The sequence below is a fragment of the Stylophora pistillata genome, chromosome 9 (assembly GCF_964205215.1).
Source record: "Stylophora pistillata chromosome 9, jaStyPist1.2, whole genome shotgun sequence".
In the NCBI taxonomy this organism is placed as follows: Eukaryota; Metazoa; Cnidaria; class Anthozoa; order Scleractinia; family Pocilloporidae; genus Stylophora; species Stylophora pistillata.
This window is the reverse complement of record NC_142527.1, coordinates 26,888,092-26,912,128: the sequence shown is the minus strand read 5'-3', so window position 1 is coordinate 26,912,128 and position 24,037 is coordinate 26,888,092. Positions and strand designations below refer to the sequence as shown.

The 24,037-nt window shown below is 38.8% G+C and overlaps 3 protein-coding genes across 3 annotated transcripts in view; 1 reads left to right on the top strand and 2 right to left on the bottom strand.

Annotated features, from left to right (window-relative positions):
- Positions 1 to 132: 132 nt before the first annotated feature.
- LOC111345714 (tryptophan 2,3-dioxygenase) lies at positions 133 to 15,107 on the top strand. Its single transcript, XM_022952995.2, has 16 exons — positions 133 to 286; positions 382 to 448; positions 5,265 to 5,358; positions 5,648 to 5,721; positions 6,246 to 6,311; positions 6,729 to 6,790; positions 7,094 to 7,169; positions 7,426 to 7,460; positions 8,216 to 8,291; positions 9,114 to 9,221; positions 11,430 to 11,486; positions 11,658 to 11,712; positions 12,166 to 12,223; positions 13,553 to 13,632; positions 13,979 to 14,069; positions 14,163 to 15,107. The coding sequence occupies exons 1-16, from the start codon at positions 261 to 263 to the stop codon at positions 14,428 to 14,430; spliced, it is 1,293 nt and encodes a 430-aa protein (XP_022808730.2). The 5' UTR covers positions 133 to 260; the 3' UTR covers positions 14,431 to 15,107.
- LOC111345715 (uncharacterized) lies at positions 2,755 to 4,120 on the bottom strand. Its single transcript, XM_022952996.2, has one exon. It carries the CDS (start codon positions 3,974 to 3,976, stop codon positions 2,891 to 2,893), a length of 1,086 nt encoding a protein of 361 aa, XP_022808731.2. The 5' UTR covers positions 3,977 to 4,120; the 3' UTR covers positions 2,755 to 2,890.
- A 790-nt stretch (positions 15,108 to 15,897) lies between the features above and the next one.
- LOC148724106 (cathepsin O-like) overlaps positions 15,898 to 24,037 on the bottom strand; it is a 74,166-nt gene continuing 66,026 nt past the window's right edge. The window contains exon 10 of the mRNA XM_088732615.1: positions 15,898 to 16,886. Coding sequence (XP_088588741.1) covers positions 16,834 to 16,886 — 53 coding nt within the window. The 3' untranslated portion in view covers positions 15,898 to 16,833. The remainder of the gene's footprint in view (positions 16,887 to 24,037) is intronic.

Genomic DNA, 24,037 nt, shown 5'->3' with positions numbered 1-24,037 from the left:
ATTTGTGAATTATTTCGTATTGTTGTTAAGAAAGATTCTGAGATTTACTCTTCTCTTTGAGGAGCACCATGATGATGAACGAAATGGGCCCCGAAAGTTTGTTAGAGGGTGCCATTTAAGTGCTAGTGTTTACGCCTCCAATCACGCCCCTTTGAGCTCCTGATTCCTGTCACTTCCTCTGGGAGCCGGTCACGGTCGTTTTTCCGCGCGAGTGTAAAGTTGTTGTCAGTCAGAGTTTTCAAGCAAATCATTCTTTCGCTATGAGTTGTCCTTACGCTCACAACGGGTGAGAAAGTTCGATCAATCTCTTAATGTGTTCTGAGCTTTACTCAACGATTCCGCTATTGAGGTATTTTGATTTTGTTTTGGGTTTTCATCCAGCGATGGGAGTACGCCAGCCCGCAAAAGTGGCGACGACAAACGGATGTCTTATGGAGATTATCTTCAGGTTTGAGACTGTTTTGGTTAATTTTCACATAGTATTTAGCATTAGAAGGATAATCTTGCCACTGCACATCTTCCAGTAGGTACATTTACCACGATAGATTATATTTGTTGTTGCGCTAATACTCCAAGTAAGCATACGTGTATTAGAATTGCACGTTTAATTATGCGAGCTCCGTTATCTAAATTGTGCGACAGCACGCGTCCTTTGCGGGGCTAATTAATATCTCGCCTTTGATTCTCAAACTTTCGAATGCAAATGCCAATTAGAAACTCATAATTTTGAGGAGTTTATTCTATGAGTTAAGTCTTACATAAGCGATCGTTGCATCACACATGAACTTGTGTAACGATCATATTTCTCGCGTCTGTTTGTCTTAATTAATATACATTCTTTGAGTACCTGAGCACATGTGAGCAGAATTATAGTATTTCTTATTGTACAGTTCTTCCTTGCGAATTATTCATGAATAAGATTTTCGAATAAAATATTGATAAGATCTTGCGATCTTATTTAATTATCTGTTCTGTGGCTGCCATCTGGAAAATGAGTTTACGCATCCGAACTATCGAAAGAATCGAGGAGAGTTAATTATTCTGAATGTGGTAAATTTGAGGATTGAAATGTTTATAAAAAAGCAGCCAAATTCCGACAACATGAAGATTTGTACATGTAAGGAAAATTCGCCAAAACTTGCTCATGTAGTCTTACTGTTGAATGTTTCGTATAATTGTGTGATGTTTCGTGCATTCAAATTTCTATTTCTATATTTGTATAGTTTGGAATAAAACTCGTTAAATTATATTTCTAAAGAGTGTTCTAGTTTAACGTCATTATTATTGAATGAGTATATGAAACAATGATTCTGTGATTATCACAAGTAGTTTGCATCTGTAACTCAGAAATATGTTTTATATGTGGCATTTAAGTGGTAATTAAGAATTTTATAGGAAAATTCATTAGTTGATAAGGGAATTCTAATTGATATGCATGTGTTGAAATACATGAACAAGTCTCGAGTAGACGTGATTATTACCGTGCAAATATTAGATTGTCTTCTTAATGCTTTGAGATATATAGGGTTGATCAAATCAATTTTCTTGCAATTTATGATATATCTGGTGTAATTTTGTTTGGAAATCTGTCATGCATTTTAAGTAATCACTGTCTTACAGGCTCACAAAATGTTTATTCGTTTTGAAGTGTTTATTTTTAGTTTTGTGGTCTTATTCATAGCTTTATTAAAGGCAGAATTATGAAGGAATGTAAAGAAAACAACCGAGGGGTTTAAGAGAAGATGATTAATCCTCTCCTTCAACCAAGAAACCGCAGTCTTTAATTTCAGGGAAGTTTATCACTGCTGAAATTTAGGATGTGTTTATAGCTCTTATAGACTTGTGGATTTATTTCATGGAAGCAGCAGTAATGAAATGTTAATTTTCTATTAGTTGTAATAAGTATTCAAAATAAACTGGTACAATCAGGAAGTAGTTAGTCAAGAGTGTTTGAGAGTTTTAAGCAAAATCTGCTCAGTGAGTTCAGAATTTGAAATGCTTTTCAATCCTTAGTCTCCTTTGCAGCTGTTGTTTGGTCTCAATGCAACAGCCCATTGCAGAAACGTGAGAGGACTGGGAAAGAGTGTGGTTGTTTTCCGTTTGTTTGAAAAACTAAGGTATTCAAGTGAAAGATCAACTAAATTTGAGAATCTTAAGCAAGAATAGAAGTATTTAGAGGAGGAAAATGGCAAAATGACAGCTCTTCAAATATCACCTAAAGTAGAGAGTTTGTATGGATTGGGTAGATAGGCCAAAAAATTTTAAGAGTGTGAACACTTTTCCGCTAAAAACTCTCAAACTTGACTGGGTAGCTAATTTTCCTTCAGTAACATTTCAGTTGAAATGTTTAGATTTTCAATGTAATCAATATGAGAAACTCGTTCGAGTCCTCTCGCATTCCTGCAATGGGCTACACGCTCTCTCTCCCACCAACGGCTGCTTCCATCAGTAACTAAACTCATTCCTTACTCTTATTGCATAAAAAGACCAAACAATGGCTGTAAAGGAGAGCATCTGAATCCTTGGTCTTCAAACTTAAGTGGCTAATGTCACTTTAGAAGGAGAGAATTAAAGTGTCCACAACTGGAGTTGGCTGCCTTTGATATAATAATATGCAAATACAGGTGTTCTCACTTGACACATGATATTTTGGTAAAGAATGGGATCCTTTTAAGGTGGCTCTGATCAAAGCTGTTTGTATTCAAAATTCTCCCTTCTTTCTTCAATACATTTTTATACAAATCAAATGCAAGATATCCTTCAAAATTTATTCTACATTGTGATGATATTCACTGTTACATTGGCCTGTACTAGTGGCATACTTTGTAAATTAAATCTGCACAACAGCTGTTCTAACAACAAACTTTTGTTGGCCACAATTTTACATTACTTAATTATCTTGAGGTTTGGTTGCTAACCACCAGTGTAATGTATGGTCTAGAACAGCTGGGGTCGGTGAGAGACCATCTAAGCGATTATTTACATTCAGAAAGTCATTACAGTCAATTTCACTGAAAGACTTACTGTCTAATAAAGGAAGTGTAGTTGGTTTGTCTTCCACAACAACTTTTGCTTCTTCGTTGAGAAGTTTCCTGTTGTCACCAAAAATTTCTATCTTCTGATCTCTATAGTTCTTTAGAGATGTTTTTCTTGCTTTTGAGTATTTCCTATGCATCTCTGATGACATTGTTGTAAGGGTTTGGTTTCTTATTTTTGAGTCACGCTCATTGCGGAGTTCTTTGGCTCGTTTTATTATACAAAATTTACTTTCAGTATCAAGTGTTGGTTGTGAATAAGAGCAAAAATCCTTCCTCTTTTTTTGAAGTGCATTTTCTGGACTTTCAGGAATTGGAGGTAGCACTACTTTTTTATCATCTGGACTTTTTTCTTGGTTCATGAAAAGCTTCTCACTTGTCAATGTGCTTTCTCTCGGGAAGCTTTCATAATCTTTTTTGCTTATTGCAATATTTGCAAACTTCCTGTTAACCATGGCAACATCCAGTTCTTTTCCTGGAGGGGATTGGACTTTAAACCTCTTACTCTTTCTTAATGTTTTGGCACTGTTTCGCAATAGAGTTTTAGCTTGTGGGTCATTTTCGTCTTTACCCTCAACTTCTACCTTTGAGGATGTTTTACTCATGTTAGTGTTTCTTCTTATCTTACACACAGCTTCATGGCATTTCTTAATCCTTCTCTTCTCTGCAAATTTATAAGCACTATCAGAATCTTGCATAATTTCATCCCCAGCTTTCAGTATGCTCATAACATTTCTAAGTGTCTGTTGCACTTCAACATTTTGCATGAGTTCCACACGGTTGAGTGTCTGAAGCCATTGGCTGCGATAGGTGTATTTAGGGAGCTTGTGTCCCTGTGTGACTGTCCCAAGTTTGGATGCCCATGATCTTACAATGTAGTTTGGATCTTTACCACCAGTTCTGTATTTGTCCAATTTGGATTTTGATATAGTGTTCCTCATGGTTGTTTCCTATGAGCTCTTTTAAAATTTGTTGCTCCCTCTTCCTCATGAGACTGCGACAAGTATCAGTGTTTGATTCTTCTTTTTGTAAAAATATCTGTTATTGAAACTAAATAGGGAATATTTCCTGAATGAGTATTATGGAATTTGTCTTAAGAGTGTTGGAAAAGGAAACTTGAACTTGGCAGTTATCAAGTCTTCTGTTTGCGTCTTCTGTCTGAAACGTTCAATATTATAACAATACGTGTAGGTCCATTATCTTCTCTCTGTCACTGAATTCATAATTGTTCATTCGTACAAATCTGTTATGAAGACCAGCTTGGGCAGATCTTGCTCTTATAGAGGTACCAACTTCTAAGGGAATCTTGGTAGCTTGGTTTCGTTTAGATGACTTCAGTGTAGATGTCTGTAGACTTCTTAAACACACATGGTAACTGATTGTTAATAGTGCACCAGTCAACAAATGCGACAGTCTTAGAAACTTTATGAATATATTATCAACTTTTGATTCTTAATTTGTTGACATGGCATTATCCTCAGGGGAAATAAGTGAGCAAAGAAGTGCTCAGTTCTTCAATAGAGGAATTAAGACTTTTGTTTATTATAATCTTCTTCTCACAGTTTCTTATTAGGCATGTAGAGACCAAATGTGTTGGTTTTTTTCTATTCATTTTACTTTTGGTTGGATATTTAAGTAAAATTTTGTGATCACAGATATGAATCTGTGATCATGAAACCTCTTTTTGAATTCTAGTACACTATTAGTTTAATCAACGCCTTGACTTTAAAATTTCTGCCTTTTAGTGCAAATTTGAAGCTATTGTTTCATCACAGAAAATGAAATTTTCCTTTGGAGTTTAGAACAACAATGAATAAGAAATCCAATTAGGACAGATGGTATTTTTGGGCACCTGTGGAACTACCTGGAAAAACTTGATTTGTAACTTGAGAGGTTTCCTTCCGTGAAATTAGCTCACTAATATAACTTAATTAGTACTGTTGGAAAGATGAAAAGATCGTCACACTGTACCACTTAGATAAGCTTTCAAATATACTCCCACGTAACGCGTTAGAGAAAAGCGTGTTCTCGCTAATCAATTTTCTAAGAGCGCTTCCAAAACGCGCGCAAAAAAATCTAAACGTATATCGGCTATCATGCAATTAGCGCGTTGAGTATTTTTGATAACGTTAATTTTTTTTTTATTGTGGAGTCAATAGACTATGGCAGAGAATGGTATCGTCATTTTAGAATTTTCTTGTTGGGCTTTTGTTTTTTTGTTTTCTTTAGCTGAACACTCTTCTTGAATGCCAGAAGCCAGCTAGCACCAAATTTGGTGATGCAACCGTCCATGATGAGCTCCTTTTTATTGTGGTACATCAAGGTACATGTACAAAATCTCTTCATTCAGGGCTGTGTGAGTCTCATTATGGCAGCTGAGAATGGAAAGATTAAGAGCTGAACTGAAGGAAAAACATGGGCGGATTCAGGAATTCTGTTAAGGGGGAGGATGGAGGGAGCTTTCTAGACTTTGGTTAGAGAAAACACAGAATTTTTTTCTTCTGGGTAATAACCTTTCGACGCGAGATCTCTCCGCCGTGATCGCGCAGGTAGTACCCTCAAATGTAAAGGTGTATTACTTCTTACTTGTTTTTCACATCTTTTTCTGTTAGCCTATGAACTCTGGTTTAAGCAGATTATTCACGAGTTGGACTCCATCAGGGACATTTTTACCTTTGAGGAATTGGTAGGTTTGAATTCGTTTGTAATGGGTAGGTTTAGCATTCATTTGTGCTCGTAGTCTTGTTTATATATGCAAAGAATAGATTGAAGAATGGTCATTTTAGCCTGCGTCTCAGGCGCCGGTCAAGAACGCAAGAAGTAGATGTGTCAACATGGAAGGGGGAATTAATTGCAGAAAGCCAGAAGTAGTGAAAACAAATTGATCATTCATTTATTATTATTCTGCAATGTCTTCGGTCATTCATGAAGAGCAAGAGAAAGAAGTCTACGTAACGGGATGTGCGAGAGAGTAGGGTAGGATACACAAGATATACCCAACCACCCGTCTGATTTCTTGCTAGCGTCTTTGTTACTCTTTACGAGAGCGTTTAAAAATACTAAGTCTACATTTACCTGTAGTTTTGACACCCCACGTTTATTTCGACGCAGATGAGTTGGTGGAGTACATAAATGTAGATGTTTCAGCTTACTGGTAAACCTTGTAAGAATTCCGGCCCTAAAACTGCGATAATGTTTGGTATTTTTTAGGGCACAGATGAAAGGAAGATGCTAGTTTTAATCTCAAGACTGGGTCGCATCGTACAGATTCAAAAAGTGAGTGGTTGAATTCATTCTGTCTCCAGCGGAGCATGTTTTCATTTGCCTTTATGTGTTTTTGCCCTCACGTTTCTGATTCTACAATCAATAAATGTTGGGCTCTTAGAGATTGCAAAATAAATTTTCCGAGGAAGCCAATTTTTATTTTTCCGTCAAAAAGAGAATTTTGCCTTAGGTTTTACTGGAGAAAATGTCGAGGTCTCCAATTCTCGATTCAGGAATTTAAAGAAACCTGGATTGGACTGATGTGGTCGATATTGGGACTAGGATAGAGTAGAGAATACTGTTGTCATCGCCTATGCCTCTCACTTGCAGAATGCTAAGACACCAGTGCTTTGTGGTCTTGCAGAGGGTCGTATTCAAAGTACTTCTAATAAGCTTGGTTACTTGTCGTTCACGTCTTTTATTTTGTAGCTGTTACGTGATCAGATCATGATATTAGAGACCATGACTCCTCTGGATTTTATGGAATTCAGGTCAGTCAATAAATTATTAGTGCATCTCTGGATTTGAAGAAAGAAGTTATGGAGTTCTCCGTTTAATTTTAGAGGTTTAAGCAATTCATAATTTTATTTTTTATCTGGAGGTTTTGGATCCCTTTGGATATTACCTGCAAGACATGGAACAAGCTCAGTGTTGCCCATTTTTTCCAGACTATGATTTACCTTCAAACCACGTGTTATATTTAGCTTTGAAACTGTTTGGCAGGTTGGACTGGTTTAATTAGTGAAAAGACCTCGTTTGAAGGCTGATTAAATCTTTCTTTTTTTTGCTTTCAGGGACTACTTAGCTCCTGCGTCGGGATTTCAGAGTCTCCAGTTCAGGCTGATCGAGAATAAACTGGGAATTAACAAGGTATATATTGCTCCAATTACAAAATCTGACGACATGCCCCAGTAACTAACTTGAGAAAAGAAAGACAACTTCATTTTGTAGGGTGAAGTAAGATGTTGATCCGGCCTTGTATCTAAAAATTACTGAAAGGAACCCGATAGCTAATAACAAGGACTTGGTCGCGGTTGAAAGAGAACTAAAGCCGTGCCATGGAGATGAAGGAGTTCACTTTATCAAAAGCTTTTGTATCCCTTTTTGTTTTGTTTTTCGTAAACAGGCGCACAGAATTCGTTACAACTACCAGGATTACAGGTAGGTGTGTGTGTGTGTATGTGTGTGTGTGCGTGCGTGTGTGTGTGTGTGTGCGTGCGTGTGCGTGCGTGTGCGCGTGCGTGTGCGTGTGTGTGTGTGTGTGTGTGTGTGTGTGTGTGTGTGTGTGTGTGTGTGTGTGTGTGTGTGAGAGAGAGAAATTTGAGTTGTATCTTGGTTAAATGCACCATGGTAGAAACGTTGCCCTATCCAAACAAACTCCAGCTTTTCCGATCTTTTTTTATGCACAAGACACAAGCACCTGAGCATATGAATTCATTATGACACCGTGAAAACTCTACGGTTTACTCAAATAAATTTTGTTGGAAGATTCCCCCATCCCGGAATTTACCTGCTATTTATACCTGAAGCATATCACCAAATTTTCAAAAAAAAAAAAAGAAACCTCTTATTATGGCAATGAAAGGGTATTGATGTTAAAACAGTCTAAGCATTTGTCTCTTCAGTAACCAGTTAAATCAAATCTGCAGTTTTGACGGTTACGAATTTATCAGTAGAAAATTTTCCGACCCTTTCCATACCTGAAAATCTTTGCCCCTTCATTAGCTCTTAACCTGCAAGGTTGTACGTATACCTCTTTCCACGGTGTAGGAATTAACGCACTTTTAATTACGTTCTCTTTAGATTTATTTCTTAGTTGGCTACACTAAGCATTTCTTTCTTATCTGAATGTGTTATTGGCCACTCCTTTTGGTCACTTTTTGTTCTTTGTTTACTTTTTAAAATAAAAATTTCAGTAAGGCATTTGATTCGCAAGATGAGAAGCAGCTCAAAGAATCTGAAAGTACGGCTTCACTTCTTGAACTAGTCCAGGTAGGTTTTTTTGAACTTTTAATTGCTACCAACACGACCTGTCGTGACCATTTTGTGATGTGAAAAAGCTGACGCTATTTAACCCAGTAATGTTGTAGTTCTTCCAATGGCTGAAAGCTGCAATGTTGCTCTCGAATCAAAAGGAGCGATCTGCTCTAAACAGTTCATAAAGACATAACGACTTTTTGGTTCTTACAGCCGGACTATTTGCGATTTTGTTTAAAAATCAGCGGCTTATAAGATGGTAATTTGGCTTTGTCAACCAAGTTAATGATGTAAATTGGCCACCATAAAGGTTTAAAAGCCGACGTTTCGAGCGAATTGCGCTCTGACGAAGGGCTAACGCTCGAAACGTCAGCTTTTAACCCTTTACGGTGGCCAATTTAAATAAATTCCTTGTTAAGCTACACACCTTTTCTTTATTTTATTTTATTTTTAACTTATCTAAATTTTCATTCAGCACCTTTGATTTGTATGGTTTATCCTATAGTTTAAGGAAGCCTATACTTTATAAGCCCCCGGCTTCTAATAGGCTTCCTTGCTGTTACCTCTTAAGTTCCTTTGATATTGAACTTAATTTAGGTAGAATAGTTCTTTCTATCTTTGATGTATCATAAATTTTGTATTCGGTTAATTTTTTTCTGGTGATGGCAAATAAAATGAATGAATGAATGAATGAATGAAGGAAAATTTACATTATCAACTTAGTTGATAAAACCAAATTACCTTGTTACCCCCACAGACATAGCACCACAGTTTCTTAAACTTACCCCCTTTGTTCATTTGGCTCCTAATGTGGATTGGTTTTTCTTTTACCTTAAGTGTTGGTTGGAGAGAACTCCTGGTCTTGAAGAAGATGGGTTTGATTTTTGGAGAAAATACAAGAAGAGTGTTCAAACGATGGTTGAAACTCAAAAGGCTGAAGCCGAGGTTCGTTTGTCTTTTGATGTATTGATTACAGTCGAAATTGTTTCAGCAGATTCGCGCGGAAGCACACGGTGATGCTAACTTGTGCGCTCCTTTTTTTTTTAGCCTCTACATCTTCTGTCGATACTTTTCAAGTGCTTTCGGAAAGCACCGACGGCCGACGAAAAGTGTCGGCTACTTCGCTCAGAGAAGTCGGCTACATTTTCCCTAAATTTAAATAATTAAAGAAAGATTATTTGAAAACTAAATTAAAATTCATTTTGATGGGCTTGTATGAAATTTTTACCTCAGTTTCAAAATTAAATAATTATCAAAAGGTCGGCTCGTTGGTCACGACACTCGACTCGTTTTGGGGTGGTGCTAGGACGCAAGAGGTTTACGAAAAATTTAACTGCGTGCAAAGTATGTAATCTAATTACCGTCATTTGTTTATTGTGTTCAGGAGTTCATTGTGGCCTGATAAATTGAACCTTGAATGAAAGCTGCATTTTCTTGAATGACAACCACGCATGCGTGTTTCATGGTATTACAAAAAGAACAGAACTAAAACAAATCTGACGCTCGATTAAGGTGACTCGTACCGGTTTTCGTCTTTTTGATGGTTTGTAACTTTGAAAGAATACAACAGAAAGACTGACCAAGGCCAGTTGAACACTTTTACGGGGTTGAATTATTTAATCATTGGTTATTCAAAAATAGGTGTCATTTCGTCACTAGCAGTTTCCATGGCAACGCTTTCATAGGCTTATTCAGACGCACTTTTTAGCTTGTGGCTTAAATAATTCGAAAACTAACCCGGTGACCCCATGATTTTTTTCAGTGATTGCTTTTGGCACTTGAAAAGGAAAATGCACAAAGATTCTTAAAAAATTCTACGGAGCGGAATTTCAGAAAATCTAGAAAAAAGGCAATTTTCAGACATCGCAAATTTCCTTCCGTAGAATTTTCTAGTTTTTATTCTGAGGATTCCTTTCGACGTTGTTATGATATTGGAACAATAAAAAAAAGGGGTCACCGGACTTGTTTTCATGCAATAGCTTTCGTGAGTTTAGCAATTTCCACGCGCGTTCTCGCGCATTTAAAAGTCTGGATTCCATAAGATCGACATTTTTTCATGATCTGTTATAGCTACCGCTGACAACTGCGTGTGCTCGCGCGCGCGCCTACGATCTAATGTTTACAGACGTTTACTCCTAAGAAAATCATTAAACAGCTGTCAAAGACAGCCTTCCGGGCTCATCTTAAAAATCCTACACACGACTTCTGGCTATATCATATCATTTTCCTTTAAGTTTCAAAGCCTTCTTCCACTTCAGGTAGATTATCCTTCACTTGAGTTCTTCTTTTTTCGCCGTCGCAAGACTTCATATCGGTTGAATATTTCTTTTAAATGCGAAGTGAAGCAACCTTTACCTCTCCGAAAATCGTCTTCTTTATCTTAGTTTCTATCTCCTTCATTTACAGTGACCGCTCAACACATCAAATACAAGCTCTTAGGTAAACTTCTCACGTAAGCAGAAAAAAATTCCTCGCGCCGCCATCTTTGTTTTAAATTTTCGTCTGTTAATCTCGCGCTTCTTTCGCACGTTTCTCCCGCGCGTGACGCAAGAGTTATCTGTTCCCCGCGCGAGGAAACTAGTACGAGCCACCTTAAGCGTTTTATCATTTTTTCCACTCGCATTTGAAGTCTGATGAGTTAAAAGCTGCTGCAAATTGATCTTATCACGGTTTTGGCGCCTGTCTGGCGGGTGTCCTGGTGGATAGGCAGAGAAGCTTGGGATGTTTTTCACCCGCGAACTGTTTAGCGGTTGGCGGTAAAATAAACAAAGACAAATGGAAAGATTAAAAACGCAACTGGACGCTTTCTTACCGGTAGTAAGTGATTCTGTTTAGCCCCATTATTTTAGTGAAAGTGACCTTAAACTTCCAGGATATGCATGCAAACTTCCATTTTCAGCTTATTAGTATTGCCAAAAAAAAAAATGTTGCTGTTCATAGGGAGTTTTCCTCTATCTTTTGCACTCAACTTGGTCTCCAGAACTCCAGAACTTCAGAGCTTCTAGATGTCAAAATTTCCGGGGGGGGGCATGCCCCCAGAACCCCCTAGAGTAAGGGGCCTGACGGCCCCTTGTTGGTACGGTCGATTACTCTCACTAACCAGCTGCCTACTTGAAATTTTATTGAAACCCCTGCTATTCAAACAATTTACAGGCTGAAGAAGACGAAGAAGTGCGAGGGATCTTGTTCGCAGAGATTAAAAAACAAGAGGTAGGCCGCGCAATTTTTTTATTCTCACCGACGCAACCTTGATGTAATTTGTTGTTAGGCTTTTGCTGATACCCTTTGTGTCAACTAAAAAGCAGTAACGTTCCGTTTGAACTAAAATAGTGAAAGGTAATCACGTGGTTGTATTTAACATTATGTCAATTATGTCAACAGGATCATTTTGAAACAATCTTTAGTGAGGAGAGACACAACCAACTTGTTGCTCGAGGTAAACTGTTTTGAAGGTGCCCAGTTCTGTTTTGCAACTAGCTACAGTGCACGATTTTTTTTTATCATTTTTTACGATCCAGAAACCGGCCTTATAATAGAGAGATACTTTAGAAATATAGCTTGCTGGGGGGGGGGGGGGGGGGGCAGAATACCAAATTGAGGAAGATAAGGTGTAAAAGGACCAGACTGGATATAATTGGTGTAGATAAGGACGACTTTTTGGCTGTTCAAATCTTAACGTAACTATAGTTTACGTAAAAGGTACCAGTCGGCCCTTCAATTCAGTTGCAAGCGACATACAGCACCAAACTTCTCGTTAAGTACAAAAACGAAATTTAGGCTGCAGTGTTGTACCTTGAATATTTAGAGAATAGAGCGATGATATGACATTAGTGGTATTGGATAATATTCAAGTGTTTGAGGACCGGTCAATTTTCTTGCTTCGTTGCAGGTGAAAGAAGGTTTTCTCATAAAGCCATGCAGGGGGCATTGATGATTTACTTTTATAGGTAAGAATTAAAATATTTAATTATGTCTGCTTCCTTCGTTCAGTTTCATTGGCACGACGGGTAATGAATTAGCCACACCTTGCTCCTTAGACAGATGCATCATGGTCTTCCGTAACTTTCGAGAGTATAAGGAGGGTGGGGAGGGAGAGTCGGGGGGGAGGGGAGGAGGGGGTTTAGTAGATCGTGTACCGCAGATAGGCCATTCACGGTAACTAGTCACGACCTTGTTCTGCCTTTTTGCCCGAAATCCTAGCTTTCGTAGTAGGTTGAAGAGGCAAGGGCCCGCTTTAATAATGCTCGACCCAGCATTCAATTTAACTACTCTTTAATGTGTGAAGAAGAAGAAGTAGATTCCTAAGAAACAGAGAAACGACCTTTACAAGAATGTACCAACATATAAGACGGAAAAAGAAAAATAAGAAGATACCACGAGACAAAAACTTACCAAATCCTGCGGGAATATATGAGACACGAAACTCTCGAAGAAGTGGTTTACCTGGACATAAAAAAAAAAAAAAAAAAATTTAATAAACTTTAATAGCTAACACAATGACTGGTCACCCAGTAGTTTACATTGTGAGCTGTATTAAAAAGAATTATAAAAACTAGATTTTCAAGAACAGCATATATTCAAAACGTTCAAGAGATAGTAAGATGTTCAGGATCTGAATTACTTTGTAAAACAAATTTTCACTAAAAGTTTCTTAAAGTTGCTTTCATCTGTAACAGTTTTAAATTTGTCGTCCAGACGGTTCCATAAGTAAGTGGCACTCGCATGAAATGTTCGAAGGCCTGCGTTGGAGCGACATTTCGGCAAGGCCAGATGATCATGAAAAGAAGCTCGCGTATTAAAGAAATGAGTGTTTTTTTGCATAAGTTCTGTAGCTTGTAAAATAATGCGGACACTCTCTGTTCACAATTTTGAACATCGTGCACAATTTCTTCATGCGTATTACATCATCAATTGGCATCCCCTGTAGTTTCTTGAACATTTGAACCGAGTTATCGTGGAAACTAGCATCTAATATTAACCTACTGTAACAACGTTTCTGCACTCTAAGTATTCTCAGCAGTTGGTCGTTTGGGGCGTTACCCCAAACCGAACAGCAATATTCAAAGACAGGATTGATAAGCGCATTAAATAACAATTTTCTGCAGTGGAGGTTAAGATAGCCATTCGCTCTTTTTAGCAGATAAATTCTAGACTGAGTTCAGCAAGACACGCTGCTAAATGGGACGTTTGTTAATTTTTCGTTCTTTTTGCAGCTATCTTATTTCCGTAGCCTAACTCCTATCAAACTTATCGAGAAGTTATGTTTGTTTTTGTAGGGACGAGCCGCGCTTTAACCAACCATTTCAAATTCTTCAACTGCTGATGGACATCGACTCAAATTTAGTCAAATGGCGATGTAAGTCTAGTTCGCAATCATTTAGTATGGTTGGCATCCATTTTTCCACAGTTGGTTGCGGAAATTTACTTGAATTTCTCAATAGGGTCATGATGAAATCATATATGAATTATAAAATTGGCCCATTCCGAATGTCAGTCAGAGAAATATCACAGTCGCAAACTTAAATTTACAGCCATTTCTCAAGAATTACCGTTTTCATGCAATTACTTACCTACTTACCACCATTTTTTAGTCAACTGGGCCTCCCAGTACTTCGAGCTGTTGTTCGTTTCCCTAGTCACGTTCAGTTAAGGGGATTCAACTGTGTGCATGCTTAGCAGAACTATTTCTTTTTGCTTCACAGACAATCATTTGATGATGGTTCAGCGCATGATTGGCAGTAAAATGGGCACTGGCGGGACGTCTGGGTACCAGTACCTTCGGTCCACCGTCAGGTTGGTTTACAACTCAATTTTTCTCAATTGTTTCTCGATATTTCCTCGAATAATCAAGTTTTACTTTGAGATTTATTATTCTTTCCTTTCCAGTGATCGTTACAAGGTTTTCGTTGACTTGTTTAACTTGTCCAACTTCCTGATACCACGCGATCAAATTCCACCACTCAGCTCCTCAATGAAGGCGCGCCTGCGCACTGCGCTGGTTGGAGGTCGGCTGTACGACAGTGACAGTGCTCACTTTAGCGACAGCAGTGAAGATGATCAGGTGTCAGCGCTTTCCTCCCTTCTCAAGAACACGGACATTACAAGTGCACCTACTGTCGACACCAACGGAGACGAAGTGGCTGGCAATAATTAGTCTAAATTTTCAAGTTACCTTTTTAAAATGATGTGGGATTCTCCTCCTGAAAACTTATTTCACATGGTTTTAATTTCGAACAAACGTATTTTGGGGATGTAATTTTGTACAACTTCTTCGCTCACTTTCAGTAACACTTTTGCTTTTCCCTTCCCGGAAACACAGCTTCATTTAAAGAATATGTATAAATATTTATGTTCGTACAATTTATTTAGGACAAAAATTTGACACGGCCCATGAAGAGCTGCAGAAGAATAGTGTCGTCGTATGAAATTGGAAACTTATTATTTCTATATTTTCGTAAATACAAACAGTATACAGTTTGTAAGATTTGAAATTGTAGTCACGGGATTCTAGTAGTGGTTGTATTCAATTGGACAGAAACATTTTTCTGAAATAGCTTTCCATATTCAAAGCTTCCCATGATCAAAGCTTAAAGTTTTATAGCTAAGACAGGCACGAAATTTTTCCTCTCCATTTTTCAAGTGCTTTTTTGATATTGGCAACGGAAACGATAAAGTAAAGATACCATTTGTAACTCGTTTTACTATCCAATGACAATGCATCTATCATGGAAAAATGTTCTTTAGAAGGCATGGTATGTTGTAATATTTCAGGTATGTTTAGTTGATATTTGATAAAATACGGTTCAATGAAGATGCTGTTTTCGGGCCAAATTGTTAACTTTATTGTTAATGTCGTAAATTTGACATGTTGGTGTTAATTTTTTTTTTTAATGGATCTCCAGGGGGAGGGGGTGGGGGAAAGTTTAATTGGGTTTGACACGCACGGGACCTAACCCAGTGGATAAAACTCTATCCATTGTACGTTCTGTTGACACTGAACCATCAAATAGCGTTATCCGGCATTGCAAAACTGGGTCCAGGCTCTCTGGCCTCGGTCATTTAACATTGCGACCTAGCGCAGGTCCTGAGGCCCGGTCAAACTTACGACTTTCTACATCCCACGAAAAACCCCTCGTGTCCTCTAGAGGCTTCTTCTCGAGCTTTCCCAAATGTTACACGGTCCGCAATACAAGGTACCTGGCTGGGATAGATTCTGGTATAGTCAGTTATGGCTGATCATTGCATGATCAGACCAACAAGCATTTTTTTCTGTAATCTCCTTACTTCACCCTATGTAGACACTGCAGTGAAGGTCGTCCCAACAGTCTGTCTTTCACTCTCAGATTTATTTACGTCTTTTTGACTTAAGAGTATAGTGTTGCACCCCGCGTAGACCACACAAGAGAGAAAGTAAAAAAGGAATTGACATATTCTACCTGTAACACTCCCCAGAAACACTCGCACAGGCAGTTCTTACCCTTAATTTACCTTCCAGGGTCTGATTGTGAATTCTCCCCTCTAGTTGCTACACGAGAATTTTGTATTAAACTAAGAAAATTTCTGCTTGATTCCTGGATAATTAACAATTATTCCACGAGCGCGCGTTGGATATGAGATGATAGATAGCCAACGAGGCATTTATTTTGTCAGAAGAAACCGGATGTTACAATGTACAGATAGATTATATCTTATTAACCAAGCGCGAGGGCCGTACTGGGATAATATCGGCCCGAGGTCTTGACAGTACAGACCGAGCGCAGCGAGGTCCGTACCAAAAAGACCGAGGGCCGATATTCTTCCTTTACGGTCCAAAGCAAGCTTGGTTAATAAGAGATTTATTACACGACTGAAGTTCAAAGGGACACAAGTGCGGTATCATTCGGGACCATTCAGGACAGTGCCCGGTCCAATACTAAGAGAATATTGATCGGTAATAGAGCATTTTGATTGGTTGATTTTAGTTATTGGCCCTCTGACTTCCCGAGTCGTGTAATAATATGGTATATTGGCTCATATACCATAATGGCTAAGCCAATAAAAAGTCTTGAGTTGCATTATCAAATGATCCAGTTTTTAATGTGAGGATATTAAAAGGAGAAGTTACATGTTAATCACTTCTGGGAGGTCAAGTGTTAAAGGTTCAAAAACAGCTACGTGCAATATTACAAAAGGACTATTTTACGGAAAATGTTTTAATATAAAAATCGTAATTTAAAATTTTCTTAACATTTTGTACACGGTTTTAAAAACTTTGAAAAGCCTTCACAGAAGATCTTCCATTTCTAGTAAGTTTAAGTAAAGATTTCAAAACATCTACGCAAAATAGAATAAAAAGAGTACCAAAAAAAAAATGCTTCAATATAAAAATGATTTTTTTTTTACTTTGTACCAGCTATGGAAACTTTGAGAGCTTTCTTCTACGACAAGAACTTTCCATTATTTACAATTTACAAATGATTTATTGGGGCAGTGGGGCGTGGTCATTTTTGGTCCAAACAAATCCCTTGATTCTGGACATTCGAAAACGCCGCGTCGAAGTCGAGGATTGTGGTCGTTGCTACTGTCCGTTTTGGAAATAGATTACTACAAAGGACGGCGAGTCAGCTACACCTGAGATATAAAAGGACGAGAAATTAACGAGGAAGTAACACGAGTAATTTTTGTATTGCATTATTCATTCACTTTGATTTTTTTTATTTTCTTTAACTTTTAAGCATTTATTTTTTTTATTAGTGTTTTGTTCACTGCAGTCAATGCGGTACCCGAAAAAAAAGTCAACTTAAAAGTTGCGGAGCGACGACGAGATTTTTTTAAACAAAGGTGGGGGGAAAGGGAGGGGTGTGTGCAGAGGACCCACACCAGAGTCTGACTGAATTTAGGAGAAGGAGGAATTTAGGAGGCTGTTCTATTCTGTGATATATCAATTGCAAACGGAAAGGAGGGGGAGGCCCATGCATGTTTTGACCTCCCCTTTGGATATAACGTTTCTTAGTATGACTGCCTTTGTGAGAATTTGCAATGAGAAAAAAAGTGTTCAATGTCCTGTGTTCTTAACGACTTTAATGAACACGAATACATCGAACAGTTTGTGGGGTTGTTGCAACAGCACTCGGTCAAGGTCATACCCGTACGAGCCGGGGGGGCGGGGGAGGGGGCTGCAGCCCCCCAGCTACGGAAATTATGTAATTTTTCGGGCAAAACGCTCTTGATTCGGGCAATGACATTTGGGAGAAAACATTATAAAATAATGCCGTTGGCGTGATTTCCAAAAGTCGTAAATAAAGTTTCTAGTTAATTACTTTTCAGGTGATTAGATGCCCGAAAGGGGTGTCTTCAGAGATTTCATAATTTGAATAATATCGTGTAAAATATAAAGTGTATCATTTTGGTAACATCTGCTGCAGTTTGTGCCTAATTTTCGCGCCAATTTCGCGGAGAGCGGGAAAACATTTTGACGAGTTCACATGAAGGTTTAGGTTTCCTCGCTGAAGTTCGTTCGATTCGTTGTGAAGCCCGTGGACTTAAAAAGGTTCAAGAGGACGTGAAAAACTTAGGTGACTAAAGGTCAAGCGGCCGTCAAGGTCAACAAGGCGAAAGGTAAATACTACACAAATTCCATTAAGTAATTCGTTTATTCTATTCGATCGATTCTATCCGTAAATCTCAGTATTAAAGTATCACATAATACAAGCTGATGTCACCCAGCTGGTAACTACCACTCATTGGTAGCTTTCAATGATAGCAGTTTCATTAGATGGGAAAATGGTGAACGTCTCCGTTTGCATCCCGATTTCAACCCTTAACCTTTCGGGCATTGCGTGTTTTTTTCGGACAAGGAAGACCACCCCCCTCCCCCTCCCCCCCCCTCCCTCAAGTCCAAAGGTGCCCGTACGCGTTTGGTTAAGGTTACAGTGTACCTTCAGGGGTGTCTCGCGTGCAAGCGATGTAGCACGTCCGGTTTAAACTGTAGATATCTAAACCCCTATATCAAATTAAAGCTTATAGGGCTGGCTATCAGACTATACCAAAAATTTTGAAAAAAAAATTAATTGTCGAATTTTTCACGACTTCTAAATGCGAGCGCCCGAATCACCTTTCAAGAGCTACAAGTCAAAGGGAATTGTTCGATTGCTCTCAAATTTTGACAGAAGCTAGTTTTACATGTAAAAAACATAAACGTGTCTCCGAAATTTTTATTTCTATATACTTTTTTTCAAGAGCGATTTTTGTACGATCACTCCACATTTTTTTAATCCTATTTAAAAAATGTTAGCGTGTAAAGATGAAATAATCCGATGTAATAATTATTTATTCAAAAATGTTCTGTAACTTTTCACTGAAATTGAATATGGCAAATCGCAGACACGTTTTTTTAAGCGCTTTGGCCCCGGAAACGGAGGAACACATTAAATAAGCGAAAAACAAAATTCACTTTAACATGTAACGTTCAAAAGGTGATTCGGGCTCTCGCATTTAGAAGTCGTGAAAAATTCGACAATTAATTTGTTTTTCAAAATTTTTGGTATAGTCTGATAGCCAGTCCTATAAGCTTTAATTTGATATAGGGGTTTAGATATCTACAGTTAAACCGGACGCGCTACATCGCTTGCACGCGAGACACCCCTGAAGGTGCACGGTAACCTCAAGAGGGCATAGCTTCACAATACTCACCACACAGGCTATCGCCCATTTTGATGTACAAATATCCTTTGTCGCCGTAGCCTTCTCCCCAGGAATTTCTGACGATCCAGTACCAAATATGGCCTAAAATTGGGAAGGAAAATAGTAATCAGTGTTGAGTAGAGGAAAAGTTCCAACTCAACCCACATCTGATTATGAAAGCTTTGAGAAATACTCCTAGTCGCTTCGTGCTACGGAAAGCGGAGCTAAGCGCCGGCCCGATGAGCCATATGGTGCCTGAGTAGGTTTTACCTTTTTTACCTCTATCAGCATGCCATTTCTCTCAAGAGATCTCGGTTGGATCCCAACTTTATTGTTGTGTTTCAGTGGACCATAAAGTCTAACTGATTTAGTTTTAGTACTTTTCTTTTTTTTCAAATATCACCAACTCTACAAGCTATGTATTGAAAACGGACAGCGCACCGTTAAAATCATATCCTATGATTTGCACCGCATGATTGATGTCTGTGTCAGTGCAGTGATGCTGTATAATCCCACCTACGAAACAAACAAAAACAACAGCGAGAAAAGGTCAAGCGAGCGGAGGAGAGACTGACTCCATTTTTAGTCTCTTGCCTAATGATGGTCTATGGGACCAGTGGCGGATCCAGGGAGTCTGGACCCCCTCCCCCCCCCCCCCAACAGACCTGACGCTTACAACTTTGAAATTGAAATTCTTACATCGACAGGATCGTACATCACTTTTTAACTGGCCGATCTTTTTAATGAATCCAAGTTTAAGCGGCCAAGAAATTATAACGTGCAACCGCGACTGGTGGGAGGGGTGTGGGGGGTGTGGGGGAGAAGTAATTTGCCTCAAAAGACTCCAACAGTCCTTTCTGAACCAAAGTTTGGACCCCCCCAATCAAAAATTACTGGATCCGCCCCTGGGGACAGATTTTAGACAGGATACAACGGGTCTTTCTCGCATAGGGCAACTGAGAATTGAATTCCTTGAGAATCTTCAACAAACTTTCATGTCGTAAGATTCCATTACTGCTTTTTGTACAGGAAACATTGTTTAGAATTTAAAAGAACACTGGAAATGAACGTTTGTACGTTTGGAGATGTTAAGAAACGCACATTTTCTAAACAAGAGGAATTTTAACAAGATGACTCACAACAGTTGGACAATTGCTGACCGACAGTCGGCCGACTGTTGACTAAACGTCTCCGAAATTTGGTCGAAGGTTGGCCGATACGTAAAGGCCAACTGCCGGCCGATGTGGCGGTTTGATCAGACTTATTACTGTAACTTACAGTAGCCTTTCCCTAACTCTTTTTACTCAACTGTTTATGACAACAGATTAAGAAATCATCGTTTCAGAGGCCAAACCGAAGTACAACACAAAGTAAGACAATTCTCATCCCATTCAAACCTTTCTTAACTCCACGACACTTGAACTTTTTATACAGAGCACTCACTGAGATAATCGTGCCACATGGTCGCATCCACATTCACACCAAGCGGACCATGTTGACCTACAAGATCCTTCATTCTGGTGTTCTCTTTTCTTCTGGAAACAGAAGAGAAATTAATGTGAACAGGTAGACTATACAACTCGAGGGAATTAAGCTACAAAATTTTGAGAAGTTTTGTCACGACAGGAAAATTTGTCTTCAACGTTAAGAAAACCACATAATATGAGGGAAGTGAGGCAGAAATGTATAAAACTGGAATAAAACAGAACATAGATGTTTAAAAATGTAGAAGATTACTACGGATTGTTGATGGCAAAATTGAAGAATGTAGGCTTTTAAGCTCTTAAAGGTGCACAGATGGCAACAGCTATTCCGAGCCTCTGAGCCTGGGAGCCATTCCTAAGTATTAGTGCTGCGGTTTGAGCTTTTCTTTAAGTCTAAGTCCTTGAGCAATATGAGTCAGCGAGAGGTCTGCAATTAGTGTCTACTGCTACTTCTACTGCTGCTACTGCTACTGCTACTGCTACTGCTACTACTACTACTACTACAACTACTACTAGTTACTACTACTGCCACTGCTACTGCTACTGCTACTGCTGCTGCTACTACTACTACTACTACTACTACTACTTTTACTGCTACTGCTACTGCTGCTGCTGCTGCTACTGCTACAGCTACTACTACTACTACAACTACTACTAGTTACTACTACTGCCACTGCTACTGCTACTGCTACTGCTGCTGCTGCTACTGCTGCTACTGCTACTGCTGCTACTGCTACTGCTGCTGCTGCTACTGCTACTGCTACTGCTACTACTACTACAACTACTATTAGTTACTACTACTGCCACTGCTACTGCTACTGCTACTACTACAACTACTACTAGTTACTACTACTGCCTCTGCTACTGCTACTGCTACTACTACAACTACCACTAGCTACTACTACTGCCACTGCTACTGCTACTGCTGCTGCTGCTACTGCTGCTGCTGCTACTGCTGCTGCTGCTGCTACTGCTGCTGCTGCTACTGCTACTGCTACTGCTACTGCTGCTGCTGCTGCTACTGCTACTGCTACTACTACTACAACTACTACTAGTTACTACTAATGCCACTGCTACTGCTACTGCTGCTGCTACTACTACTACTACTACTGCTACTGCTACTGCTACTACTACCACTACTACTACTGCCACTGCCACTGCCACTGCCACTGCTACTGCTACTGCTACTGCTACTACTACTACTAATAGTTACTCCTAACAACAGGGTTCTTGCGCTTTTTCAGGAACCCAATTCAAGGACTTTCTAGGTCACTGTCAAGGACGGCGCTCAAATTCAAGGACCTTTTGCATTTAATAAGAGCTAATAGAAATAAAACGCATTGCGTGCAGGACCGGCCGAAAAACTCCAACGAGCGTGACTTCAAGCGTGACTTCAAGCGTGACTTCAAGCATGCACATCAGAGTGATCATGTACTAGGTAACGAAGGTTATTTTCAATGCACCAATCAGGTACAAAATATATAAAATCACGTGTCAAACATCATAATCGGACGCGGGATTTGAAAGGAAAACTCGTTTTCGCGATTTGTGCTGGAAACTTGCACTTTCAACACCGAAAACAAACGAAAACTTCGACTTTGATTCATCTGCACTTATTTACAACATAGTTCGTAGAGGGGACTGGTTAGGAAACGCGGCAAACTTCAAAGGGCCGGCTTATTGTCTGTCCTCTGAGCTTCGCTTGAACGTCACGTGACCAATGACCCTGCACAGAACCAAAACAACATGGAGGACATGAACAACTTATTTTTCTTCGGCGACGATTTTGATGCCATATTGGAAACTTTGGAAAACGAGGAAGAATTACAAGAGCACTTTGTCGAAGCAGCTGAATCTGTACGTCTTTCAGAAGCCTTTAAAACGTTATTTTCGCCCAAAAACTTTGTAGTTATTGATGCCCTTAGCAATGGCATCGGTCGTAGTACAACAACATTTTTTTTTTTTACTGAAAGTCTTTCGATTTTTCGGTTCAATATGAAGAGGGAATTGTTTGCGAGTTGTGCCAAAAGAAATGTAAGACTAAGGCTGGATTAAAAAGACAAGACAATAAAGCATAAGGAGGAACAAGCGCGGTGAAATCAACCGACTCAAGAAGCCAAATTCACTGCTGAAGACTTCGAAGCGTTATCAATGAAAGCGCGAGATAAAAAAATTGAAAGAAAATCTACCCTCAAAGCGTAAAAGAAGAGCTACGAAGATATACGATTGCCTGGGATGAAGAAAATATGAACTTCTCAGAAGAAGAATCCATGTATATGCGTTTGGTTAAAACTGAAAATGCAGAACAATTCTACTCGAAGTACTATTCAAGAATAGGCCTCAATTCAACAAAGATTTTTGTGGGGTTGTCAAGTAATGCGGCAACATTGCTTAGTACCAAAGTGGCTGATTGTTTGATAGCTCACAGCAAACAGAAAGATGAATCACCAAATCCCAATATCCCTAATAAACTGTGTAATAGAGAAATGGCAGGGTTACAATATATTGGAGGATATGTACTGCACAAGCTTTATAGCAAGGTGAACAATGTATATAATCCCACAGCACATACTGAACAAACAGCTTCAATACTGAAAGCTGGCAAAGCAGAAGATTTGCATGTTGCAGGGAGTCAAAAGCTAATTTCATCTTTAAACCGAGGTGGACTTTGGGTTATTTCTAAACAAGCTCAAACAATTTTTAAGAGAATAGAACATAATTTTAGGATTCTGACCTCTGGAAGTCTCCAGCTGAAGATTGACAATGTTAAGATAGAATCCAAATCAGCTTGTGATTTTCAATTGGTCTAAGCATATAACACCATGTTGTTGGACTCAGACATGGTGGTAGATAACAGCATTTCAAAAGATGTTTTGGACAGCATTATTCATTTATATGTTACTGTACGGTGTTTTTTACTGGCCAAAGATGTTATACAGAAACACAAAATTCAATGTAAACAAATGAAGACAGAAACACTACGAAAGGAAATTTGTAGAGCCAGCAAAGAACAAGAAAATCGCTAATGGGCGATGTATCAAAATCAGTTGAGACGCCAAATGTTGTTTTGGCTGAAAAGTTTAATGATCACTTCACTTCAATTACTGATTCACTGAGGAATCTACTACCTAATGTACCTTATTGCAATTCAAAGGTTGAAAACTTTGTTTGTTCAAGAAAAGATCCGGATGTTCTTTTCAATATTCCTCCTGTTACTAAAGATTTTGTGCTGGGTGCTCTGTTAGGACTCAAAACTAACAAAGCTATGGGTATTGACAAGATAAGTGCAAGATATCTGAAAATAGCAGGACCAGCTATTGCTTATTCAATTACTCAAATCTTGAATATTTCAATTAATTCTGGTGTATTCCCTGATTGTTGGAAGATAGCGAAAGTCATTCCGTTGTTTAAATCTGGGGACCGTGAGGATCCGGACAATTATCGACCCATTTCGATATTACCAGTTTTGTCAAAGATTCTGGAACGTCATATACACGATCATCTCTATAATTACTTATGTGAAAACAATCTATTGTACCCTTTACAGTCAGGTTTTCGGAAACACCATGGAACAGACACTGCTCTTATACGAGTCATAGACAATTTGTTATTTAA